The sequence below is a fragment of the Python bivittatus genome, unplaced genomic scaffold (genome assembly GCF_059951505.1).
Source record: "Python bivittatus isolate LINGU-HERP-01145 unplaced genomic scaffold, Pbiv_v1 ctg000610_np1212, whole genome shotgun sequence".
Lineage (NCBI taxonomy): Eukaryota > Metazoa > Chordata > Lepidosauria > Squamata > Pythonidae > Python > Python bivittatus.
Window position 1 is genome coordinate 38,661,705 of NW_028277088.1, and position 24,287 is coordinate 38,685,991.

At 35.1% G+C, this 24,287-nt stretch overlaps 1 protein-coding gene across 15 annotated transcripts in view; it reads right to left on the minus strand.

The window, feature by feature from the left end:
* Positions 1 to 24,287, minus strand: part of SLC4A7 (solute carrier family 4 member 7) — a 103,861-nt gene that overhangs the window by 6,092 nt on the left and 73,482 nt on the right. For 6 of the 15 annotated variants that reach the window (XM_088150826.1, XM_025168108.2, XM_088150833.1 and 3 more), the window contains 10 exons: positions 22,674 to 22,835; positions 18,777 to 18,890; positions 17,429 to 17,590; positions 15,983 to 16,234; positions 14,512 to 14,580; positions 12,358 to 12,531; positions 12,047 to 12,178; positions 8,962 to 9,062; positions 7,184 to 7,291; positions 1,855 to 5,758 (listed from right to left, as the gene is read on the minus strand). In XM_088150826.1, coding sequence (XP_088006952.1) covers positions 5,677 to 5,758; positions 7,184 to 7,291; positions 8,962 to 9,062; positions 12,047 to 12,178; positions 12,358 to 12,531; positions 14,512 to 14,580; positions 15,983 to 16,234; positions 17,429 to 17,590; positions 18,777 to 18,890; positions 22,674 to 22,835 — 1,356 coding nt within the window. In that variant the 3' untranslated portion in view covers positions 1,855 to 5,676. Of the gene's footprint in view, positions 1 to 1,854; positions 5,759 to 7,183; positions 8,772 to 8,961; positions 9,063 to 12,046; positions 12,179 to 12,357; positions 12,532 to 14,511; positions 14,581 to 15,982; positions 16,235 to 17,428; positions 17,591 to 18,776; positions 18,891 to 22,673; positions 22,836 to 24,287 lie in introns of those variants that run through there. The other 9 variants (XR_015797917.1, XM_088150823.1, XR_015797916.1 and 6 more) reach the window with 9 other exon arrangements.

The window sequence follows — 24,287 nt, forward strand, 5'->3', positions numbered from 1 at the left end:
GTAACTTTAGCCAATAAGAGAGGATGCATGTCCAAATATGAGTTTGTTTTGGTCCTACAGCCTAATGGTGCAAGACCATGTTGGGAACACATTGTGGAACTTGAAATAAGTCCCTTAAGAATTTAGTTTGCACCCTAAGAGTTATAAGCAAAAATTGCATTCCAAGTAAAAATTGTGCCAAGACTCTAGCCAAAAATACTTCTAGTGCAGCAGTTATGAATAATGTACCTCTATTGTAATAAAAAGAATGCAGGACTGTTGCTGATTTCTGTGCATTTTGAACAACATATTCCGGGCGGGGTTGGGGGCAGCAGACCCCGCACATACAGGAAAAACGCTAGGAAGAAAAAAAAATCCATAGCCAGTTTGGTCTAATGATTAAGGCTAGAAACCAGGAGACTGTGAGTTCTAGTCCCGCCACAGGCATGAAAGCCGGCTGGGGGACTTTGGGCCAGTTACTCTCTCTCAGCCCATGACATCAGGCTTAGGTTACCAGCTGGTCAGTCAATTCCTGTCACAACCAATGGATCAACATTCGGTTGATCCAAAAACAAACAAACAAACAAACAAACCCAGACCCTGCACCTGTGGGAAAAACACTAGAAAGGAGGATTCCATAGGCCAATGATAAGCAGACAGAATCCAGATGCTTTTTCTTATAGACTGAAACTATCAAAGCTAAATCCCAGTCCTTTAGTTTAGTGAAGTTAGTTTATTTAGAGTTGTGTTTTTGTTTTTGTTTTGTTTTTTGGATATTTAAACTGTGTGTTGTGTGTGTGGAAACTTATTTTCTTTTGGTACTGCTAATAAGGGGGACGCGGTGGCGCAGCGGCTTAATGACGCTGAAAGTTGCTGGCCAGAAATGGTCCACGCTTCAGCAGTTTGAGTCCAGCCTTCGTGTTAACAGGGTGAGCTCCTGTTTCCTCTCCAGTTCCTGTCAACCCAACAGTTCGAAAACTCACGTGAGTAGATAAATGGGTACTCTCACTCCTGTGGGAGGAAAAATGCTGGCGGCGCCTTGCAAAAAGGAGTCAGGAGCAGTTGCCGGTAAGCGCGAAAAACCACGTGCACCCGAAAAGGGCGCGAAGCAACGGAAACCCCACGTCCTGCGCTCGCCAGCTGAGCTCTGCTCTAGGAAGGAGGCACTGGCAAACCACTTCTGAAACACCTTGCCTTGAAAACTGCAAGGACTTGTCCAAGCAGTCACTGCAGTCGGTAACGACTGAGCGCAGATTATAAAAAAACAAAACAAAAAACTGCTAATAAAGTTTATTTTTTGTTTCATTCCTGACTGGTTGCCTTCTATCACCCACCTCAGCTTGGCTGAACAACAGACTCCTAAAGTTTTATTTTGGTTTCCCTTTGGTGTTTGGTCAGATCTAGGGTGGGACAAGGATTTCCCCTTCAATCCTCTCCTGGTTCCCCAGAGGCTGCTGTGGAAGGGAGAAACTGATTTATAGCGAAGGGCGGCGGCAGCAAGGAGATCTAATTGGCCAGTTGCTGTTCACCCGCAGGCACGGTTACCTCAGAACTGATGGACCTCAGGGGAAGGGCTGGTTCGACTTAAGTGTGCCTTTTCCCCCTCATTACTCATGTTGATCCTACAGGAACAATGATAAAATGAACAGTAACTCAGGCCTTTAAAAGCAGTGACATTTTATTGCTTTTTGTCAACCTTTTGAAATATTACAAAAAATAGTCATTAAACAAATGATAAAGATTGGATTTTTTCCATTACATTTTGGAGAATTTTGTAGGCATTATATAAAAGAATAAAATATTATTTCTACATTCAAACAGTGTAACTTTGGATGTAATTATACAAGAAAATGCTGTATGATTAGAAAACTGTGATATAAATTGGAATACACTGTGGAATTACACCTCGAATCAAAGTAAATGGTTTTGTTCAGGAAGCAACTCTGAACACCGGAAGACGCTTACAAAACAAAATATCAACGACAAAAGGGAAGGTATCAAAGGATGCATCTTCTAACTAATAAATTGCATTTATAAAAACTTGCCTATTAAATAAATTATTCTAAGACTGCCAAACAGTGACAACATATACTAAATATGATTTTTTTAAAATTTTCACACCAATTGTAACCATTTTCCTATTACTGATAAATTTGCTAAAAAGTAATAAAGAAGAAAATTCAAAATAGTAAAATCACAAGACAATATTTTGTACTCCTAATACAAGTACACGCTATGCATCTGTACATTCATGAAATTAAAGGATTCTTTATAACATTTGCATTAAGTAACACATGGCACCTACATTAATCATTCTAACAACCATTAAATTACTGACCAAAAAATGTCAAAAGAAAATAACATTCAGTACATTGTACTAATGACCAACATGCATCATGTTGGGGACATCAACACAATTCATTAACAAATGTGTATAATATATAACTCTTTTAAACAATGAAGACCCATGAATATTTGTAATGTACTACAGTTATCTGACATTACAGTTATAGTTGGAATTTTTCCCAAACAGCACAGTTTATAAGACTACCATACACAGAACTAAATTCAATTGAATTAAGAGAGGAAAAACAAAACTGTTGTTGGATGCTAAGCGAAATACATACTTTGAACACTATCTTACATATTTTGTTGACTGCCTTGAAAATCTGGAATAATTTGTTTTTAATATAGTTAATAATACAGAATATGAAAACTAAGCAAAATGAATAATTTATGTATATATAGAAAAAGTTTCATGAGTTCCTACAAAAAAATAAAAAACACTGTTTGTGTTCTATATGTGACATTAAACAATTTTAAAGAAAATGTGTATATAGTATTAAAACTCAGACATCCTGTAGAACAGTACTGAAAATGTGTTGCTTTAAAGGACAGAAAAAGTACATTTCCTGGGATTGCTCTGCAGCTATTTCCGCACTAAATCAGTCTGCTCCTGAGGAGGCAACCACGTTATCTAGAAAATGGTCACCTAGCTATTCTGCTAGTGGGAATATACTGGCTATAAATTAGATTTCACCATAAGGTGAATCAGTGCACAGTAAGTTTACTCATTTATACCTTTTAAGGCAATAATTATATCTACATACAATAAAAGCTATGTCTTTTATTGTTTTACTTTAATACTATAATTTTATTTATGGAAAAGGAAATAACGTTTTTACAATGTACAATAAGCAGCAAATTATAAATTATCACTGGACCTTTAAACGTGCTATTTGGACAACTGCTATTAAAAAATTAAAATGTGTAATAATACATTAATAACCAATATTTGAGCCAACAATGTAAACTACACTGTAAGTCATGATATTCCTGGTATTAGGAATTATTTTACATAATTAAGAAATAAATAGTGAACCTCAATAATTTTCAGACATTTATTTAAATTACTAACCTTATTAATTAACCCTTTGGCACTGAAAAGCTGACCTGAACAGCATTATTGAATTTCAGGCATTTGAAAACAAAGGGTTAAAATTCAAAACAATCTGTTTGGGTCTTTGCAAATTTCTACCCATGGCTCTAAACACAATCATTTGTAATAATGGAAGACAAACATAATTAACTCTGAATGCTACCAATACTAATGAACATGATTCTCACTTGCCGACACTAAATAATAAATTTGAAACATAATTTCAAAGATACAGAAATATTTATGAGATACCATCAAGATCATGATTTCAAATAAAGAAAAGTGCATATTTCTTAAAGAAAGCTAAGGCACAAGCTATACAAGCATCCAGGAATGAAAGTATTATCCTGTTTTCAATATTTCATATCAAACCCCAAATATATTAACATTAATTTGATTGTTCTGATTGTTCTTTGATTGGCATCAGATTTTCATTTTAGTATAATTGCCTACAAATTAATGATTTAATTTTTCTTTGTTTGCTCAGTTTTACATTAGAGCTTTTCTGAGAATAAAGGGGCCCTATTCAACAAAACCTTATCATTACTAAAGTTGTTATTTGCATTACTTCCTCTCACTTGTTTCAGGTAAAGCCCACAATTACTTTAAGTATATTCAAGAATTTGCTTTTACCAGAATTTTAAACTTTATCATCATCTAGACCAGTGTTTCTCAACCTTGGCAACTTTAAGCCGTAGAAACTTCAACTCCCAGAATTCCCCAGGGAATTCTGGGAGTTGAAGTCTATATGGCTTAAAGTTGCCAAGGTTGAGAAACACTGCTCTAGATGATGCCAAATCAAACAACAACTCCCCGCATCCCTTACTTGTAGGCCCTGCTGCCAAACTTTGAAGTTCAACAACTTTGGGAGGATCACACATTCCAAACCCTGTTCTATGCTGTAAGATTTATTAAAAAAAATTCTTTGGTGCACTGTAAACCAAAGTACCTTCAATTTCAGTTTGAAAATAAGTTATGTAGGTTTCTGCTATAATTTTCACATAGTGCCATATTAAAATGGATGCTTATTTTAAAAGGTTTCTCTTCAGTACTAGAGATTGAGCTAAAATAAGAACTTTAATTTTAGACAAAATATCTTATCAAATTGGTAAACAAGTACTATTTAACCACAATTGAACTTTATTCATTTCAATGGAGTATATATGTACTGAAATCTATAACAACTGAGCAAAACAAGGATTTCAGCATTGGCTAGATAAAACTCAGTTCCACCCAGCATTTTATATAAATGCTTTTATTGATCTAAGATAAACATGCTTTTGTAACAATTTTAAAAAAATTTGCTATAATTTCTAAAACAATTTTGGTTTCATTTGCCTGGAATTGAATTTTAAAATGAAGGATTCAAGAACCTATGTAAATTTATTTTCAATGCCCAGTAGCAATCATGCATATGTTAGAGAGGTCAATTCTTAATGCAAATCCACAGGCATCAGTACAGCACCGCTGGAATAAATGTCCACTTATGTGATAGAAGTTTCTTTGTTCTCCTACAGCTACAAATCAACATCTAACTCCCCCAGCTCTCCGGAATATATCTGCAGGATGCACAGGAGGAAATGAAAATTTTATCTTACTAAAAAGAGAACCATAATCATGTTTACCCTTGTTAAAAGGCACCCTAATTATAAGCCAATCTAGACTTCTGTACTAGAAAACTGCTTTATTCTTTCAGTATAATTTATTCTTGTAATATTTTGTGGTTCCTGAATGTAGAAATGAATCTGAGAAGTTGACTGCTACATATAAGACTGATTTTTTAAAAAATGCAATACAATGGTGTTTAATAGTACAACTCAGGAAATAATTCACACACAAATACAGTTAATCATCCATAAAATAATATGAAATGAAGGCTGAAATACAGCAATTCACTAAATTGCATATGTAAGATTTGTTCTTATAAACTGGCATAACATTTGCAAAAACCCAAATAGTAACTGCCTGATAACAGGACATATGTATTGCAATAAATTATATAAAAAAGTCATAGATACAATGCAAACCAATAATTTACAGTTAAAGGTAATCTCTGACTTACTGATAACTAAAAAGTAATTTTAATTTTCCTATTTAAAAATTGAAATAAACATTCCACTAAAATAAATATTTCCAGAGTGATAGACATTTCTTATTGGAAAATCTCACTGTTGTTCACATAAGTACCTAGTACTTAAAAGAAGCCTTGCAATCACCCTTTTTCAATATATCCTATAAAATAATACCCTCGTTTACCTCTATAATGAGGTTTCAGCATCTACATACTTTGTTTCAGATGTATTTTCAATGTCTATTTTCACACATGCTTCATTTTCAGGGCTGTTAAGAAAAATTCACATGGTTAAATAAGCCAAGAAATAGGTATTAATAATAAATACTGATATAGATGTACATACAATATCTATACAGGCTGATACTGATATAGATAACTTTATATGCAAAATATTTTTGTCTAAGAATATATGCCCACATTCTCGAGTTAACACATATTGCTAGGAGCATAAAGCAAGATTTAACCTATAAATGAAGATCTAGATACATGATTACCTTTTTTAATTAAAAATTATAAATTCTAACAGTACAACACAGACAGACAGACAGGATTGTGCTGAGAATACCCAGTAGCAGCTATCTAAATTGGGTTTATGAACAATACAGAAGCATGGATCATTGCAATATCTAAACTCAGGACTCCCTATAGTTTGTGTTGGCTGTTATAGCCAAATTCACAGGTCATTTGAAAAATCAGCTAAAGTCACTGTTTCACTGAATCTGCTGCACTACAGAAGTGGGAACGAAATTATGAAGTTGAGTTGTGAGCAGATGGGAAACAAAAACTGGATTCTTAACAACTGTTAGGATAAAAGAGGTTTTCACATTATACATCAGCCCAACAATATATTTCTACAGTGAGCTTCAAAATGCATCCACTCAAGTGGGCAATACTAAAATTAGAATACTAAAACAAATTTAAATTTTATGAAAGACAACTGGAATATTTTGTATCAGGAATAGGCAACCACCAGACTCTTCTTTGTAACCCAAGAAACTTCCACAAAGAATACTTCTAAAATTTGCCAGCATATCCCAGAAATATGGCAGCACAATTTTTAGTTTTCCAAAAGACATTATGCAAAATATGTACAGTATACCTCTATTTAACATGCCTATTTTACTTTTTTTTTCTGGGGGGGGCATTCACCAGCCACATCCTGTCAGTGACATTATCACATCAATCTCTATAGCTCTATATCTCTATAGGCTGAAAAAAATGGTGAAAAAACTCTAGTCACTGGACACAAACAAAATTGCCCACCTCTACTTTATGTAATTTGGAACAGAGTTCCTAATGTATAGTAAATGAAAACATGTTATTCTCAAGTAAAGAGCTTATATTAATCCAAATGATTATTTTCTTTCCACAATTAATAAATTATTATTCAATTTCCCAATACATTTATCATGCAACACAATGCACTATCATTTGAGAATATTCTAGAGCACACTGTCTGTCTCATTTAATGCACTATTTTTACTATTATGGATATCTGAACTTCAGTTTTGTTTATGGTATAACATTCCTCTTTTCATTACAATCATCATTCCAAGCGGGGATCACAGGTGCTTCACATAAGCTGTTTGGTATGTGTTTAGGGTATAAATGTACAATCAGATCCATCTATTTCCATATCTAAACACGCAAAGCAAAAGCAGAATCAGAAAGTGTGAGTAATTATAGGCTACCTCAAGTTAGATCTTGCTACTTTGGCATTCTCTGTGTTCATGGAAAGAGCCTTCCACTGTGCAGTTTTGGCCATTTCATCTGATATGTTTACCACAGAGGGGTCAACGCTAGATAATAAACACACACTGATTAGTTCTACATGCCTTGTTATACCATTAATTATGTTTCATGCTCTTTACATTTTTAAGCCTTGATTATCTTTTTACACAGCTACTAGAAAATATTGCATTATTTTCCTTACATGTAAGCTAAGGATCTCAGTGCTAAAATGATTTTACTTTCCAATTAAGTATTAGTTCTAAATTAGTCTATTTTGAAAACAGGTTACTTCTAAGGATCTGAAGCATATTATAATGGAACACATGAAAAGTGTTTTGCAAGAATCTATGTTGCCTATTTTCTCTACCATCTATCTTTTCCTGGAATTATCATAGGCCCATGGACACCCATATACCTGCAGTCACCTTCCTTTGTGTCCATCAGGCTCCATGCAATCATAAATTAAATGAATTCATTTTTCCCCAGCTTCAAAACAAAAAAGACAAAGGTAAACTGGAATTTAAAGAAGGGGCAATGGGAAGCATTTTTACTAGTATGTCCTCTGATAAATCAGTGCTTTGTGACTTGCCACGCTAATGATGGCAGCCGTTCTGTGAATGGGCACAATCCCAAGGTAACCATTTTGTAAGGATATTCACAATATAATATGACTACAGGCAGTGAAGGTTGGGATTGGGAAACCCCACTGCCTTAAGAAAATTATGAAAAATATTGTTATAAAACTAACTTAAAGATATGATCAATGATATTAGCTGAGAATACTTCCTAAAATAAGTTTCTTAAGTGAGTTAAGAATTTCACCCCATCTTATTTCCAGTGATACTGGCAGAGGTATTGTTCCTGAATTAATTGATTAAGGATTAGAGCTTTATGAGCTTTAGTATTCCAGATAAAATCAAGTGAAATCATATACAGTTAATGTATAATATCATTTTAGCAACTTCTATTAAGAAAGGATGGAGTCACTCCACAGTGAGATGGGCAGTGACAAATTTGAAATATAAATTTTAAAAAAATACAAACTAACAATGAGCAGTTCATGATACACATTTTTACTAACATGGGCAGGAAAATAATCCATAATTAAAATTGTTTTCAGCAGAAAGTGAAAGCAAGAATAAGCATTATAGCCTTCAGGCTAATAGCAGTTACTCATTTGGAATTAATTTTTAATGAAGGGATAGTCATACTTCCAAAAAAAAAAAATAATCAAATTGCCTTCAATCTAAAAATACCAAAACAACGTTGAAACCATGTAGTAGTTGTATCATATACGGAAGATTAATTTTTATAAATTATAAACATGTGTGTTATTTGGGGAATAACAACATTTCCAGTTTCATAGCACATAGCCACCACCATCTGGACATGTGAAAATAACATTCAGGCTTTCAGTAAATGGTAGAAGTCTCAGTTTAGTATCTTCAGTGCCTTCCATATTAGCCATGCACAATAAGAGACAAGGCAGAACTGACCAAAGAAGCTTCTTCACACTGACACCAGCTGGTTGGAAAGGAGTCATCTGATCTGTTCAAAAGGGTCATGTAAATAAGTAATATGTAATGCATTATGGATACACACAGCTACTTTATAAAGTGGTCTTCTTTGGTCCTCTTTCTCAACTAGATGAATTCTATATTAAACAAGTGCCCTTCAGAATTAAATGGAATAGCTTATTATATAAAATGAAGTGTAAAATAATAGGTACATATCACACCTGTATTTTAGAGCTTTCACGGGAATCTGTAATACTTCACCTCTTTCATATGGAAGGTGTACAGTTTCACTGTCCACTGCCTGAAACATTCGTTCAGCTTCCTGAAAGTTATATATAATCCAATACATATTTAAGAATTACTGAATTATAAGAGAAAGGCATTAAAATGAATCTTTGTACAACAACTTTATGAAACACCTGCTTTCAATATACAGTCAGGTCCAGAAATATTGGGACATCGACACAGTTCTAACATGTTTGGCTCTATACACCACCACAATGAATTTGGAATGAAACAAACACAATGTGCCTTAACTGCAGACTGTCAGCTTTAATTTGAGGGTATGTACATCCAACTCAGGTGAACGGTGTAGGAATTACAACAGTTTGCATATGTGCCTCCCACTTGTTAAGGAACCAAAAGTAATGGGACAGAATAATAATCATAAATCAAACTTTCCCTTTTTAATACTTGGTTGCAAATCCGTTGCAGTCAATCACAGCCTGAAGCCTGGAACGCATAGACATCCCTGGACGCTGGGTTTCATCCCTAGTGATGCTCTGCCAGGCCTCTACTGCAACTGTCTTCAGTTCCTGCTTGTTCTTGGGGCATTTTCCCTTCAGTTTTGTCTTCAGCAAGTGAAATGCATGCTTAATGGGATTCAGGTCAGGTGACTGACTTGGCCATTGCATAACATTCCACTTCTGTCCCTTCAAAAACTCTTTGGTTGCTTTTGCAGTATGCTTTGGGTCATTGTCCATCTGTATTGTGAAGCGCCGTCCAATGAGTTCTGCAGCATTTGGCTGAATGTGAGCAGATAATATTGCCCGAAACACTGCAGAATTCATCCTGCTGCTTTGGTCAGCAGTCACATCATCAATAAATACAAGAGAACCAGTTCCATTGGCAGCCACACATGCCCACGCCATGACACTACCACCACCATGCTTCACTGATGAGGTGGTATGCTTAGGATCATGAGCAGTTCCTTTCTTTCTCCATACTCTTCTCTTCCCATCATTCTGGTACAAGTTGATCTTGGTCTCATCTGTCCACAGGATGTTGTTCCAGAACTGTGAAGGCTTTTTTAGATGTCGTTTGGCAAACTCTAATCTGGCCTTCCTGTTTTTGGGGCTCACCAATGGTTTACATCTTGTGGTGAACCCTCTGTATTCACTCTGGTGAAGTCTTCTTTTGATTGTTGACTTTGACACACATACACCTACCTCCTGGAGAGTGTTCTTGATCTGGCCAACTGCTGTGAAGGGTGTTTTCTTCACCAGGGAAAGGATTCTTCGGTCATCCACCACAGTTGTTTTCCGTTGTCTCCCGGGTCTTTTGGTGTTGCTGAGCTCACCGGTGCGTTCCTTCTTTTTGAGAATGTTCCAAACAGTTGTTTTGGCCACGCCTAATGTTCTTGCTATCTCTCTGATGGGTTTGTTTTGTTTCTTCAGCCTAATGATGGCTTGCTTCACTGATAGTGACAGCTCTTTGGATCTCATCTTGAGAGTTGACAGCAACAGATTCCACATGCAAATAGCACACTTGAACTGAACTCTGGGCCTTTTATCTGCACATTGTAATTGGGGTACTGAGGGAATATCACACACCTGGCCATGGAACAGCTGAGAAGCCAATTGTCCCATTACTTTTGGTCCCTTAACAAGTGGGAGGCACATATGCAAACTGTTGTAATTCCTACACCGTTCACCTGAGTTGGATGTACATACCCTCAAATTAAAGCTGACAGTCTGCAGTTAAAGCACATTGTGTTTGTTTCATTCCAAATCCATTGTGGTGGTGTATAGAGCCAAAGATGTTAGAATTGTGTCGATGTCCCAATATTTCTGGACCTGACTGTAGATCTAAATGCAGGCATTTTGGAAACTGCACAGTAACAGACCCCACCTGATATTTGTGGAATAAAGGAGGATGGGTTTGTGAAAAATTCAGCCCAGAAAATAGTACTCTATTCTCCTCTTCTGGAAACTGCTTCCTATGCAAGCGGACAAGCCATTGTACTGGTGGCATTCAAACTCAGGACCACAATAGCCACCAAAAAAGACTAAATATTTGTTAGAAACCAGAGGTGTGCAGAATTTTTCATTATGGAACATTTTAATCCAGAAATGGGACGTACAGGTGAAGCTATTTTAACTATTTAGAAAGTGGGCTGATCTTGAAATGGCCCCATTCTGAATAGTCTTGTATCACTTGGAATGGGCCCATTTTGAGGTCAGGCCACTTTCAAAAGAGTTCCATTTTTAAAGTACAATCACTCCCAGAACCCTTGAAACACTCTGTTCCTAGGTTACAATGTTGTATGATGAAGCATTTGTAAATGTAAACCTTTCATAGTGGAAGAGACTATAATGCAAGTTCTCTATACGTTGCATGGTTCCAAATCTATTCTATTGCATTTTCCTCTAACACTTTTGTTATTTACACAAACAATACATTAAAACTGTATGCAAATGAAACAAACAAATTGAAACAGTGATCTTACCCACAAAAATATGTACCACATACCATTTAATAAAAACTCCCTCTTGAACTGTTGTGATAGTTTACAGTACAGTATCAGCCCTAGAGAAATGTTAGTGCATTTCATTCCAAATATATCTAAAGAAGCTATTGGTTAACACTTGTTTATATCCTGAGTATAATATGTATTTTCTGAAGTAATTTATTGTGACTCATTGAACACATAATCCTGAAAACAATTAACAATACAGAAATATTTCTTTTATTTTAATCTTTGAAAAGCTTTCCTAAGATTTGGGAAAGAGCCATTACAGGGCAGTCATTTGGGGCTTCAAGGGTCATAAGTTTGACAGTTGTACAATACCCATGTTTAGTATATATTCTGTTTATGTCTCTGCTGTCATAATCCTATCAATCAAATCTAATTTTGCATGTGTTTATAGAGCTTTAATAACTTGCTATGTTTAGAGGAACTAAAGGCTCGTTCCCATTTGTTCCACTGATAAGCATGAATAAAAAATGGAAAATGTTTTCCATTTCCCCACAAAACACTGCTTATAGGGTCCCCCCCCCCTAAATTATGAACACTATTCAACTTACTTCCTTTGCTTTTTTCTTTTTGTCATCTTCCTTTTTCTTTTTACTTTCTGGCATAAGGTCATCAAGCCAACTGAGCTCCCGTTTGGTGAAACATAAATCCAGAAGTTTGCGAATAAAAACTAAAGCTAAAACCTTTAAAACAAATTTAAATATAAATTACTAACACATCAAAATACTAATTTAAATGTAGAACTAATATAAATTACAGTACACAGAATTAATTGTGTGGATTTCATATAATAATGGATTTCACACTTATGACATTTATAAATGGTGCATAAAGTTGCAGATACACTGAAATATTAGCTTACCATCATAGGAAAAACAACAGCAGCAGCTGATGCTTTAATTGCCCACAGAAGTACAAGACACGTAAGCTGAACTACTGTAAATACATGCACTTTCCATAGTGGCACATAACGCAGATAGATCAAATCAGGTTGATGTTTGGCAGGCATACCAAACAGTTTAATACGATCAAAAAACTGTATTGAAAAGAAAAAAATTTAAACATATCTCTAAAGGCAATTTTAGAAAACAAAAGTAATTATCAATATAAATTGATTACAAATTAGACATGACAATCCTTTGAGTAGTAAAAAAAACTAATGCTATTAAATCTGTAATAGTTACACTAACTACTAAAAAACCTTAAGAATTTCTGGATTCTAGTCCATTATTTATAATTCACAATATTATGCAAATAGACATATTTGTAAAAATTCAAGAAGTGAGCACTTTCACCAAAGCAAGCATAATTCTAGGCTGCAGAAGGCAAATAACATTCAGACAGTGGAGAATTCTTCCCTCCTGATGAACTCAGTGAACTCAGTGTGTGCTACTGGGGAAAAGGTGAGGGGACAGCATTTGGGAATAAGCGTGTGTCTGCATTTACGCACATTACTACTACTACTACTACTATCATCCAGAGAGAGAGAGAGAGAGAGAGAGGGAGGGAGGGAGGGAGGGAGGCAGGCAGGCAGGCAGGCAGGCAGGCAGGCAGGCAGGCAGGCAGGCAGGCAGGCAGGCAGGCAGGCAGGCAGGCAGGCAGGCAGGCAGGCAGGCAGGCAGATAGATAGATAGATAGATAGATAGATAGATAGATAGATAGATAGATAGATAGATAGATAGATAGATAAAAAAAAATCCCCTCTCACCCCTATGGGTGGTATGTTCCTCAAACTCCGGTCCTCTATTAGAGGCCTGGAAATTTAAGGGTTCTGCACAATATCTTAGCTGTTCCTACCACTGCACTCTTCTGGGCAGAGAGCTCTGATGTTGTTCCTGGGATCTGCTGGAGCCACTCTCCCAGCTTAGGAGTCACAGCCCCGACTGCTCCTACCACCTTTGGGACCACTTTGGCCTTTACTTTCCACATCCTCTCTAGTTCTTCCTTCAGGCTCTGGTACTTCTCCAGCTGCTCATACTTCTTCCTCCTGATGTTGCTGTCACTTGGTACTGCTACATCTATCACCATCTACCACTTCTGGTCCTTGTCTAGTACCACGATGTTTGGTTGATTGGCTAGTACTTGCCTGTCCATCTGGATCTGGAAGTCCCACAGGATCTTAGCTCTGTTATTCTCCATGACTTTTTGTGGAATCTCCCATCTGGACTTGGGAGGGTCCAGCCCATACACTGTGCCGATGTTCCTGTACACAATGCCAGCTACTTGGTTGTACTGTTCAGTGTATGCTGTTCCTTGCCTGTATCTTACACCCTGCCAATATGTGTTGGACTGTCTCTGAGGCATCTCTCCACAATCTGCACCTTGGGTTCTGTCTAGTGTGGTAGACCCCTGTTTCTATGGATCTGGTGCTTAGTGCTTGTTCTTGTGCTGCTATAAGCAGTGCCTCAATGCTGTCTTTTAGTCCAGCCTTTTCGAGCCACTGGTAGGATTTCCCAACATCAGACACCTCAGCTATCTATCAATGGTACACCCCATGCAGGGGCTTGTCTTGCCATGGCACTTCCTCCACTTGAAGTTTATACACACACACACACTATGTATGTATGTATGTATGTATGTATGTATGTATGTATATAAAAATAAACTAAAGGTGGCGAACATATCTGATACTCCTGCTTCCTATTTTCCCCACAACAACAACAACCCTGCAAGGGGGGTTAGGCTAAGAGAAAATGACTGGCCCAAAGTCACTCAGCCGGCTTTCATGCTTAAGGGAGGCCTAGAACTCATAGTCTTCTAGTTTCCAGGCCAGCACCTTCATTACTACACCAAACTGGCTATTATTGGAGCGGGAAATGCAGAAAGACATCTTGTGTAAGCCCATCTTACATTCTTTAGCTCAGATATGGGACTTCTTGGCTTTTATATTGTTCAGAGAGTCCCCTGACACTCAAAAGACATCATGAATGGGGGCAGAGTGAGGCAGGAAGACCAACTATAACAGCTATATTATGATTTTTCTATAGATTGCAACATGATTAAAAATAAAACTTGCCTGAATGCCTTTTAGTGAGGATACTCCCATATAAAGAAAAACACCATATAAAACTGGCATTGGAATGAACTGGAAAAAAAAATCAGCAAATTAAACTTTAAACATCAACAGATCAATGAATATAAAAAATATTAAGCAAACTACCTCATTCCTCCCCCCCAAAAAAAACCACACAGAATTTAACAAGATGAATTTTTAAATGAGGTATGAAAGTGTATTTTTAAAAAAGGAGACTGCCTCTCATTAGAACATAAGTGGTTGGCAAGTATCTGATTAGGAAAAAAAAAGTTTCAAATAGAAAGTTTAAGCTTAAGTCTCTTCACTCATCTATGGCAAAGACATGAATATAAAAGCATGATTGATTTGACTGTAGATGATGAAAGATTGAAAAATATAGTAAAAAATATAAGGGTGATGAGAGATTCAGAATGTGGGACATTTTTTGGTAGTGTCAGTGGATCTTGGGAAAATGAACATGGAAGAAAAGGAAAGTAGAATCACTACAAGAAGAGAAAGTTCTCTTATACTCTTTTGTATAAGAGAAAGCCTTATACAAAAAAAATATTAGAAAACAAATTAATCTCACAATGAAGAATGGAAAGAATGAAACATTTGGAAAGCAAAGCTTTATGCCAGGTAAAAAAAAATCTATTCCAATTTTTTGCTCTTCAGCAGGCTATCGAAAAATGTATGAATACTGAAAAGTTTATTGTACATTTGTAGATTTACACAAAGTACATAATGCAATGAATAAGCTTCAATTATAGGGTGTTATGTGTGAATATAGAGTTGAATCTGCATACTTTGGTTGCTAAAGAGAACATGTTGGTGCAGTACAATGGAGAGCTGAATGCTACAGAGATCTGCTCTACAATATTCAAGGAGGAAGAAAATATACAGTTTTAGAGGATTAAACTTTATATATGGGAAACATTTGAGCCCTATATTATCTATATGTTTTCAGTTTGCTACAGAAACACATTCTAGTTCAGCTGGAAGGTTTAAAGATCAAAGAGAAAGAATTCCATGTATACCTAACGTAGGGTATTAAGCTTACTCTTTGAATTTATGAACTTTCTCAATTCATAATAAATTCTGTGTGTGAAAATGTCAACATCTACTAAGTTTTAGCTCAACATAAAAAATCATGATCCCCATATTGTTCACTACTACTACAAGGGTAGCTAACTACAATTTTCAATTCATTTCTTTTGGAGTACTTCCCTCAGCATCAATGAGGTAATAATGCAATTGGTCCAAAGCAAGACAACAAACTGTTGCAGAAATATATGATAATGCCACATAAGAGTGATTCTCTAAGCCACCATTTTCTACTGATATGCTTCTGCTTTTTGACAGAGCAAATACCAATTCATCCAAATCCCAACATTAAGAATTTCACAACTCTTTTAATACACTACGCTTATAAAATTGTTATAGAACAAAAAGGAGTTTTTTTCCTGCTCCTTACCTTTAATACAGAAGTCATAAACACTGATAGTCCCATCAGAACAAAAATCATTAATCCTGTCACTCTTTGTTCACGGATTCCCAGAAACTTTGGTTGCTCTCCTGGAGCTGAGCACTCAGATTCTACTTTTAAACTGTTGACATGACTTATGGAAAGAACAGTTGCAGCCACAAACCAAGGCAAGCCCATGATAGAGCATATACCAAGCATAATGCCAACCATGAGCAGATCAAGATGATAACCACAACCTTTCTGTGGAGTCAAACACAAATGATTCATGCTAAAATGGTATCACAGGAAACAGATGACAAGTTAACAAAATGTTTAGGATGTTTATATAAAGATTTATTATATAACTGGACTAAATTTAAAATTGTTTCACACTTCGTAGTGTGTTGGTGAATATACCCGAACTGAATACAATGGTCAGTAAAATGGAAAAGGAGTACAAGATTTTAAATTAGACTTAAATAAATATGATGAATACTACCCTCCAAATTATAGGGTTGGGCTTTTTAGAATACACTGCCATGGCAAAAGATTTTCAAGATATTAAAAAGATTTTACAGCTGCAGTGTGTGGGAAAAATTAAATCCTTCACTGAACTGGTAAAAACAGCCAACAATGTTACATTTGTGATTTTGAGTTCAAAATAAGGCTGTGCAAAGCATTTTAAGATGTGCACAGCAAAGTATGTGAGCATAAGTGAAACGTCTTTCCTCAAAATGTTAAAATAGCAGAGTCCTTTGAAACACTCATGCAGTTGCACTGAATGAGGTACCTCTGCGTGTGTATGTGTGTGTGCGTACATGCGTGCATTTGTGTACACATGCACAAATAACACTTATGCTGGGACTAGTCATTTCCCAAGATTCTGCCTGAAATACAGTTTTGGCCCAAACAGCACTTTTAATAATCTTTTGGGCCACTTTTAATTCTGCCTCTTTCCTGCAGTCTTAGAACATCAATATTTCACTAACCCTTTGCCAGTTTTTAAACAATTTTGCCAAGAACAGTCCTGTTGAATGGCAGGCACTAGTGAACTTTGGCTGATCTCAACAAGCTAAGCAGGATTGGATGTAGTTAATACTTCAGTGTGAGACTAAGAGGAAATTCCAGAGCTGTACGCTAGACGGGAAGTTAAAAAAATTACATTGGAAGAAAGCAATAACAACTACTTGTATACTGTTGCCAAGAAAAGATACATGTCCAAGAAGTCACCAGACTCAAGTCTGTTTCAAATGAAACTTTTCCCAGAATAAGTGGTCTAAACTATAAATAAATTAGGTCTGCTACAAATTAAGTCTTTAATTAAGCTGAATACAAGATTTTGACTTCCAAGTTTTATATCTATGTGGAGAAAATTACAATACTGTAATTATTTCTAATTTAAAAACTGAGTTAATTTTTGCATTGACTAATGAAGAAACAGAAGCAAATATTCACCTTGAGTTTATGCTCTTTTCTGTTTATGATAACTGCTGTAATTTGCTGATCCATAAAAATAAGGATGGTACAAAGCAAAGCAGGAACTGCAGCTATTACAAGTGTCCACCAAGGATTACCTCCTAGAGGATTGATGAGCCATCCACGATCACTTCGTGTAGGCTAAAATAAAACACAAATACACAGCTACCAAAAGGAAAAGATATCACTATTTATAAGAGAAACACTCTTGTAAATACTTGTGTAAATACTTGGATACAGACTGTAATAAAATCAATTTAGGATGATGATCGGATTAAATTTTTAAAATCAAGGTACAAGATACATTTCATATGAGATGTAATTAATACAACAGTTCCATTAGTTTAAGATACAGAATATTTGAGATTGCTGTTTGGCATGATCTCATACTATTATCATACTTGAATGGTTCCGAACCTTTTCTTTTTTAAGGTCTATTATACTGCCATTCAAAGCTTTGGTGAACCACCAGATAAGCAAGCTGTTTTAAACCTTTTAATTATAGACTATGGCTGCAGGAATCAAACATACATATCAAGAAGCATTTTGAAATAATTATTTCCATTCATTTATTATGCTTACATCTATGTACACAAACATGTACTTCTTACAATAAATTTATCTGCAGTTAGCCCGTAGTAATGGGGAGGGGGAAGATTAGTATTATTACATTATCTTAATGTAACCCCTAGAAATCACTTGTACCTCAATCACATGGGCCACAGATTGGGAACCACTGCCAAACTCAGTCAAATGGCCTTTTAAGGTAAATTATCTCAATCTGCTATGGAGTAGGCAAGTAATAATCAGAATTAATTAATAGTCCAAATATACTCCAAATGTACATAGGGTTGTGCTGTAAACAATTTGTAGAAGGATCTTGTTCATGAAGGCACAAACAATACATCATCCCAACCATTTATACATTGATTCAGGAAAAAGTCTTGCCACATTTAAAAACTTTCTCCAAAATCAAAAAGACAGGACACTGAGTACAACACAAAAATACAAACTATCATATGAAACAAATATTGCAGATATATAAGCAACATGGAATAAACAATGAATTTTCTAGTATCAGTCAGTCCTGATACCTGCTTAGAACCTAAATCATGAAATATGCAATCAAGTATAAGAATTCCACTGGTACAATTTCTCACTGGATGTTAGTCTATCAAGCATCTACAAAGCTAATAAATAGTCTTGCAGCAGCAGCAGCATATCATATCAATGGCTGATTATTTAAAATTAAGTAATTTTGCTTGCAGATTTAATAAATATCATTTCACAGTTTCATGAAGCAAAAAACTAAAAAGCATTTGCTTACTTCAAATTTTTCAGGCACATTTAGTTTAGGGGAAGGAACTCCCACAAGATAATCAACGAAAACCATAATCACTATTGTCAAAAATACAGCAAAATCACTTATTGTAGAACGTACCTAAAAAAAAAAGATATACATAAAAGCACTTTGGCACTTCAAATACTTATGTGCGTTGCAAAAGTTCTAAAGGACAATAAGATTTATAATTATTCAGACTCTGTAGTATGCTCTAAAGCACTGTTTCTCAACCTTGGCAACTTTAATATTTGGGGACTTCAACTTCCAGAATTCCTCAGCCAACAAGGCTGGCTGGAGAATTCTGGGAATTGAAGTCCACACATCTTAAAGTTGCCAAGGTTGAGAAACACAGCTCTAAAGTCTTAATTTCAGAGTATGTTGAAATAGGAATCCTCTGTCAATGAAAAAAATTTTTTCATGAGGAAATCTAAATATTAAAGCAAAATCTTGCAAAATAATTTATTTAACTAATTTAAAGAACCTATGTCAACTATGGGACTATGAAAATATTTCTATTTATTTTACAGTATACAATGAAATGCTTCAACACAAATGAAGTAATGAGGTTTTAACTACAATTTAAAAATTGGAAGCAGGTAGCAAGAATCTATGCTCCTTGTCATCAACAATTTTTCTATCTCATTAAATATAATTTAGCATTGCTCCAATTTATCATTACTATCCCAAACTTTAACCATGTTAACTACAATTAATGTAATTTTTCACTTTAATATTAATTAAAAAGGAACTAGTAATGCATTTCATCTGTGTTAGCCTTTGGAAAACTTTGACTGCAATTCAGGGTCAATTAAGTGACCTTCTCATATAACAGAAGCATAACATGGGTTGTTAACTGTGCACTAAGCTAAAACCTGTGGTAAGTTTCAAACTCTACACATCATAAAGTATCACTCATTTTCTTAAAATATTGTAATGTTTTCTTGATACCATAATAATTTTTAAAAATTTTTATAATTTTATTAAACATTACAGTTAAAAAGATAAAAACTAATACAAACTTAAAATATAAAAGAATAAAAAGGAAAAATAGAAACTATAGAAAAGAGGAAAAAATAGAAAGGAAAATAGAAAAGAAAAAAATAAGATTGTAAAGAAAAAGAAATATATAAAGAAATGATTTCCCCCTTCATCACAACAAATATAAACAATTTTAGTAACTTATCACCTTTTCTTAAAATACAACAAATGATCTCTTCTTCCCATATCCCATCTCTTTATAAACAAATCCATACAACCTCATCATTTCAGTCCTGATATCAGCAAAAATCCATTAAAGGTTACCAGAGATAATAACGTATCTATTTTAACCTTGGTCAAATAAACCAATTTTATTTCTTTCCTTTTACTTTTAACAATCCTGATCTATAATCCCTTCAAATAATGTCCTAGAACTTTGTTTCTTTTCATTTTTTCTTTGTCCCATCTCATAAAATCCTTCAAAATTTTAACAAGTCTCTTTTGTAAATCCAATATAGAAAAGTTATCTGGTCACTCTTCGGGTTTGTTATTTGTATATCCCTTTTAATTATTAAGATGTAAACCGGTTTCATTTGTATACCCAGTGTAGCATCTTTTTCCATATCATTTTTATAGCCTGTCATTTTTAAATCCACGTTCAAATCATTCTCAGTCTTATCTGGTAAAACTTGTTCCTCTTCCATAACATCTTTTAAAGACAATCTATCTATAATGGCAGACACTTTTAAAATTAACTTCTGGGTCTATTGTTCACAAATATCCTTCAATACGTCCAATGTTAAGGTATTTTGCTCCATTCTGTATTAGTAAGTCAAATTTAAGTGTTTTTCTCTTTTAATTATAATCTTTAGTTCCTTCTGGTGTTCAACTTTCAAAGTCCCATCCTATCATTTTGTTTGTTTGTTTTTGTTTTAAGAATTCAAAACAAAAGCATTTTCCCACAGGAAGGAATCTTATAATTAATTTCAAAATCTTATTTCAAATCCATCTGGACCCTTAGTTCATTTGTAACTTCCCAAAATTAATGTTCTAATCACCCTTTTGCTGCTTATTCCAAAAATATATATATTTTTTTAGTCCTTAAACTTGTGTTTAAAATTTCCTTCGCTAAGGTTTGAAGGAAACTCACCCAGTGTTATGAAAATGTGTTGATCCAAAGGTTCCTAATAGTTGTAAAGCAGGTAAAAAACAATTTCCAAAAGTGATTAAGAAATTAGGCTTGCTGAACCTTGTGTCCATATACAGTAGGCTACATAACGGCTTGAACTTGGTTGAAATCCCATGACTCCCAGCCGCTCGACTCACAAGCTGACCAAAAAAACCTCAGTTCCTGCAGTCTACTCAAAAGGAACAGTTGTTTGGAGTGCAAGTGGGTGATCTCACAATCTCTCTTTTTTCCGGACAGACTGCACCAGCCAGAATTCACCACCGGCCAGCCAATCTCTGCCTCAATGCTGTCCCCACCACTTCAGGGACATCTAGTTCACCTGAGTCCTCACTTTTAGAAAATTATACTGAACCAGGTAGCAATCTGAAGCACACACTTTTGGCTATTTGAGCTTCTACTTCATATAATTTCTAAACAAGATATTTTCATTATCATATCCATGTTTGTGAAATATGCTAATTTCTATAGCACAAGTAATCAACTCAACAAAAATGCTGGAAATAAATCCACTAGAAGCTTTCTAAAGTAGACATTCATGTTATAAAATTTCTGATAGGTCACAAGCCTTTTTGTGTAGCTGCATTTACTTTACATGCATTTTCAGAGTAATCCTAATGCAGTCTTCAGGACACTCTAATATTGCAGATTCAAATATTCCCAAAGCCCTGTTGCTGAACATCCAGCAGGGCAGAAGTGAGGGAGGAGAGGTGCTAATGTCGTCTCCTTCTCCTTCTCCTCCTCCTCCTCCTCCTCATCTATTAAATTTATATGCTGCCTGACTCCCAGCAACTCTGAGCGGTTTGCAAATTGTTAAAAACAAAAACATTAAAACGTGTTAAAACGTGTTAATACAAAAAAACACAAAACAAAGAAACAAGAGGGCAAAGAAACAAACCCAGATGGAACAAGGAAGAGGAAGAAAAGTTCTCCTCTCTCTCTGGCTTTTATTAATGACTCCTTCCCTTTCTCAACAACAACAAAAATCTGTTTTGCAATAAGAGAGAAATGTCTGCATCACTTTTAGGACTAGTTTAAATTCTGAACTGAAATGGGAGTATGTGTGTAGCCAAGGGCCATTGGCTTCAACTAATCTACCATTTTATTTATTTATTTATTTGTTTGTTTGTTTATTTTTGAATTTGTATGCTGCCCATCTCCCCCCAATGGGTGACTCTCCAACACTTCTATTATCCTTTCCTCATGCCAGATTTAATTAACATTAAAGAAAGCTGGTCTCAGAAATTGGAGTGATATTAGGAGAGACATTCCATGCTGGAATTTGTCCTCTCAAGTCTCTGACTTTAGAGAGGGGGATCCAATTTATCCTATGGTGTTTAGGATACTTTGTTAAGGGTTGTATTAAGCATTGCTTAGTAATAATATATTAATATAATTAATATATTAATTATCATTATAATATTATTGTTGGTATTAATAATATTAAGCATTGTAGCCTTAATGTATAATACTGTAGTCACAGGACTGGAAGCAAGGGAGCAGCAAAAAATGTCTACTCATTCTGCAGCCATTCTGCAAGGCTGTATATGTAATTCAGCTTCATGATCCTTTGGGTATCATTATAACTATGGATGCAACGGCAATATTGGAATATACGCAAAGTCAAAATTCTTTGCCTCTAATATTACAAATCAGATCATCTTCAGCAAAATACTTACTGTAAAATCATGGAAATGCATAAAAGCTATCACAATTACCTTAGTGGGAAAATAACGTTTGGTCTTAAACTGCTTGAGGAAAGAGGATAGGAAAAATGTTGTAAAGAATAATATGACAGACCAAAAAAGAACATCTGGGAAATATGGACCATGCTGTCCACAGGCTGATCCAACAAATATGCCATGAAGATTGTTACATTCCTGTAAGCACAAACACAAATCAGATGTTACATTAAGAATATTCAGATCTGAAGTTAAATTTGTGTCTGTTATACAAAAGTATAACCAGATGTGAGATTAAAAACTCACAGTGGGGTGAATATAAACCAAATTACCACATTTACTTGTTAATTTAAAGGAAACAGTTTAATGTTTTAATATACAAAAAATACGTATCAGTTTGATAATCAGTTCCCACTACTCAGAGTCAGTTCTAGCTGGAACAGCCTAAAAGCTCTGTAAAATAAACAAATTGATTTCCACGTTTAACATAATTTGCCCTATGTATGCAAACTGACATTTCAGGCATCAGCAAAATGAGATGGACTGGGATTGGACACTTTCAGTCAGAAGATTATATTGTTTATTACTCAGGACATGAAAACAAAGAAGGAATGGCATTGCTTTTATAGCTAGGAAGGGTATAGCAAGAACATTACTTGACTACAATGCAATCAGTGACCAAATAATATTAATTACACTTTGTGGACAACCCTTTAAAATGATGAATATCCAAGTTTATGCTCCAAGCACTGATGCAGAAAAGGAGGTTTTATGATCAAGTTCAATTTGAAATCGACAGAATATGCAAGCAAAATGTGCTGCTTGTGCTTGGAGACTGAAATGCCAAAATATAAGAGGAAAATGTAGTTGGATTGTATGGCTTAGGAAAATGAAATGAAGCAGGAGACTGACTTCTTATTTTCTGCCATGTTAATAATTTCTTCACAGGTAACATGCCTTCAAACAACCAAAATGATGCCTCTATACATGGACATCACCAGATGGAGTCCATAGAAATCAAATTAATTATGTTTTTCCTAAAAGGAGCTCTATTAAAGCATCAAAGACATGGCAGGTGCTGACTGTGGAACAGATCATAAACTGCTGATGTGCAAACTCCAGGTTAAGGCTAAAGAAGAAGAAAGCAAACCAGTTTCCATGATATGATCTTGAATATATCCAGCATTTTCAAGGAAAGCAAAAGGAATCACTTTGAAGTTCTGAACCTCATTGATGGAGAACCAGAAGAATTATGGAATGAACTTAAAGAAGTTGTTAAGGATGAATGTGAAAAGAGACTGCCAAAGATGAAGAAACAGAAGAAAGCAAACTGGATGTCAGAACAAATAGTGAAATTGCCAAAAAGGTAAGCGAAGCCAAAGCCAAGAAAGACAAAAATCTCAAGAAGAAACTTGTCAAAGAGTTTCAGAGAGCTGTTAAAAAAGACAAGAATCAGTATTACATAACCATCTGTAAAGACACTGAAGATGGAAACAGACATAGAAGAACAAGGAAACTCTTTCAAAAGATCTCTGAACTCAAAAGGAAATTCCAATATTGAACTGATACACCAAAGGACATCAATGGACAGATAATAACTAATTATCTGTACTGTAATTCTGTACAGTACAGATAGCAATATCCAAGATA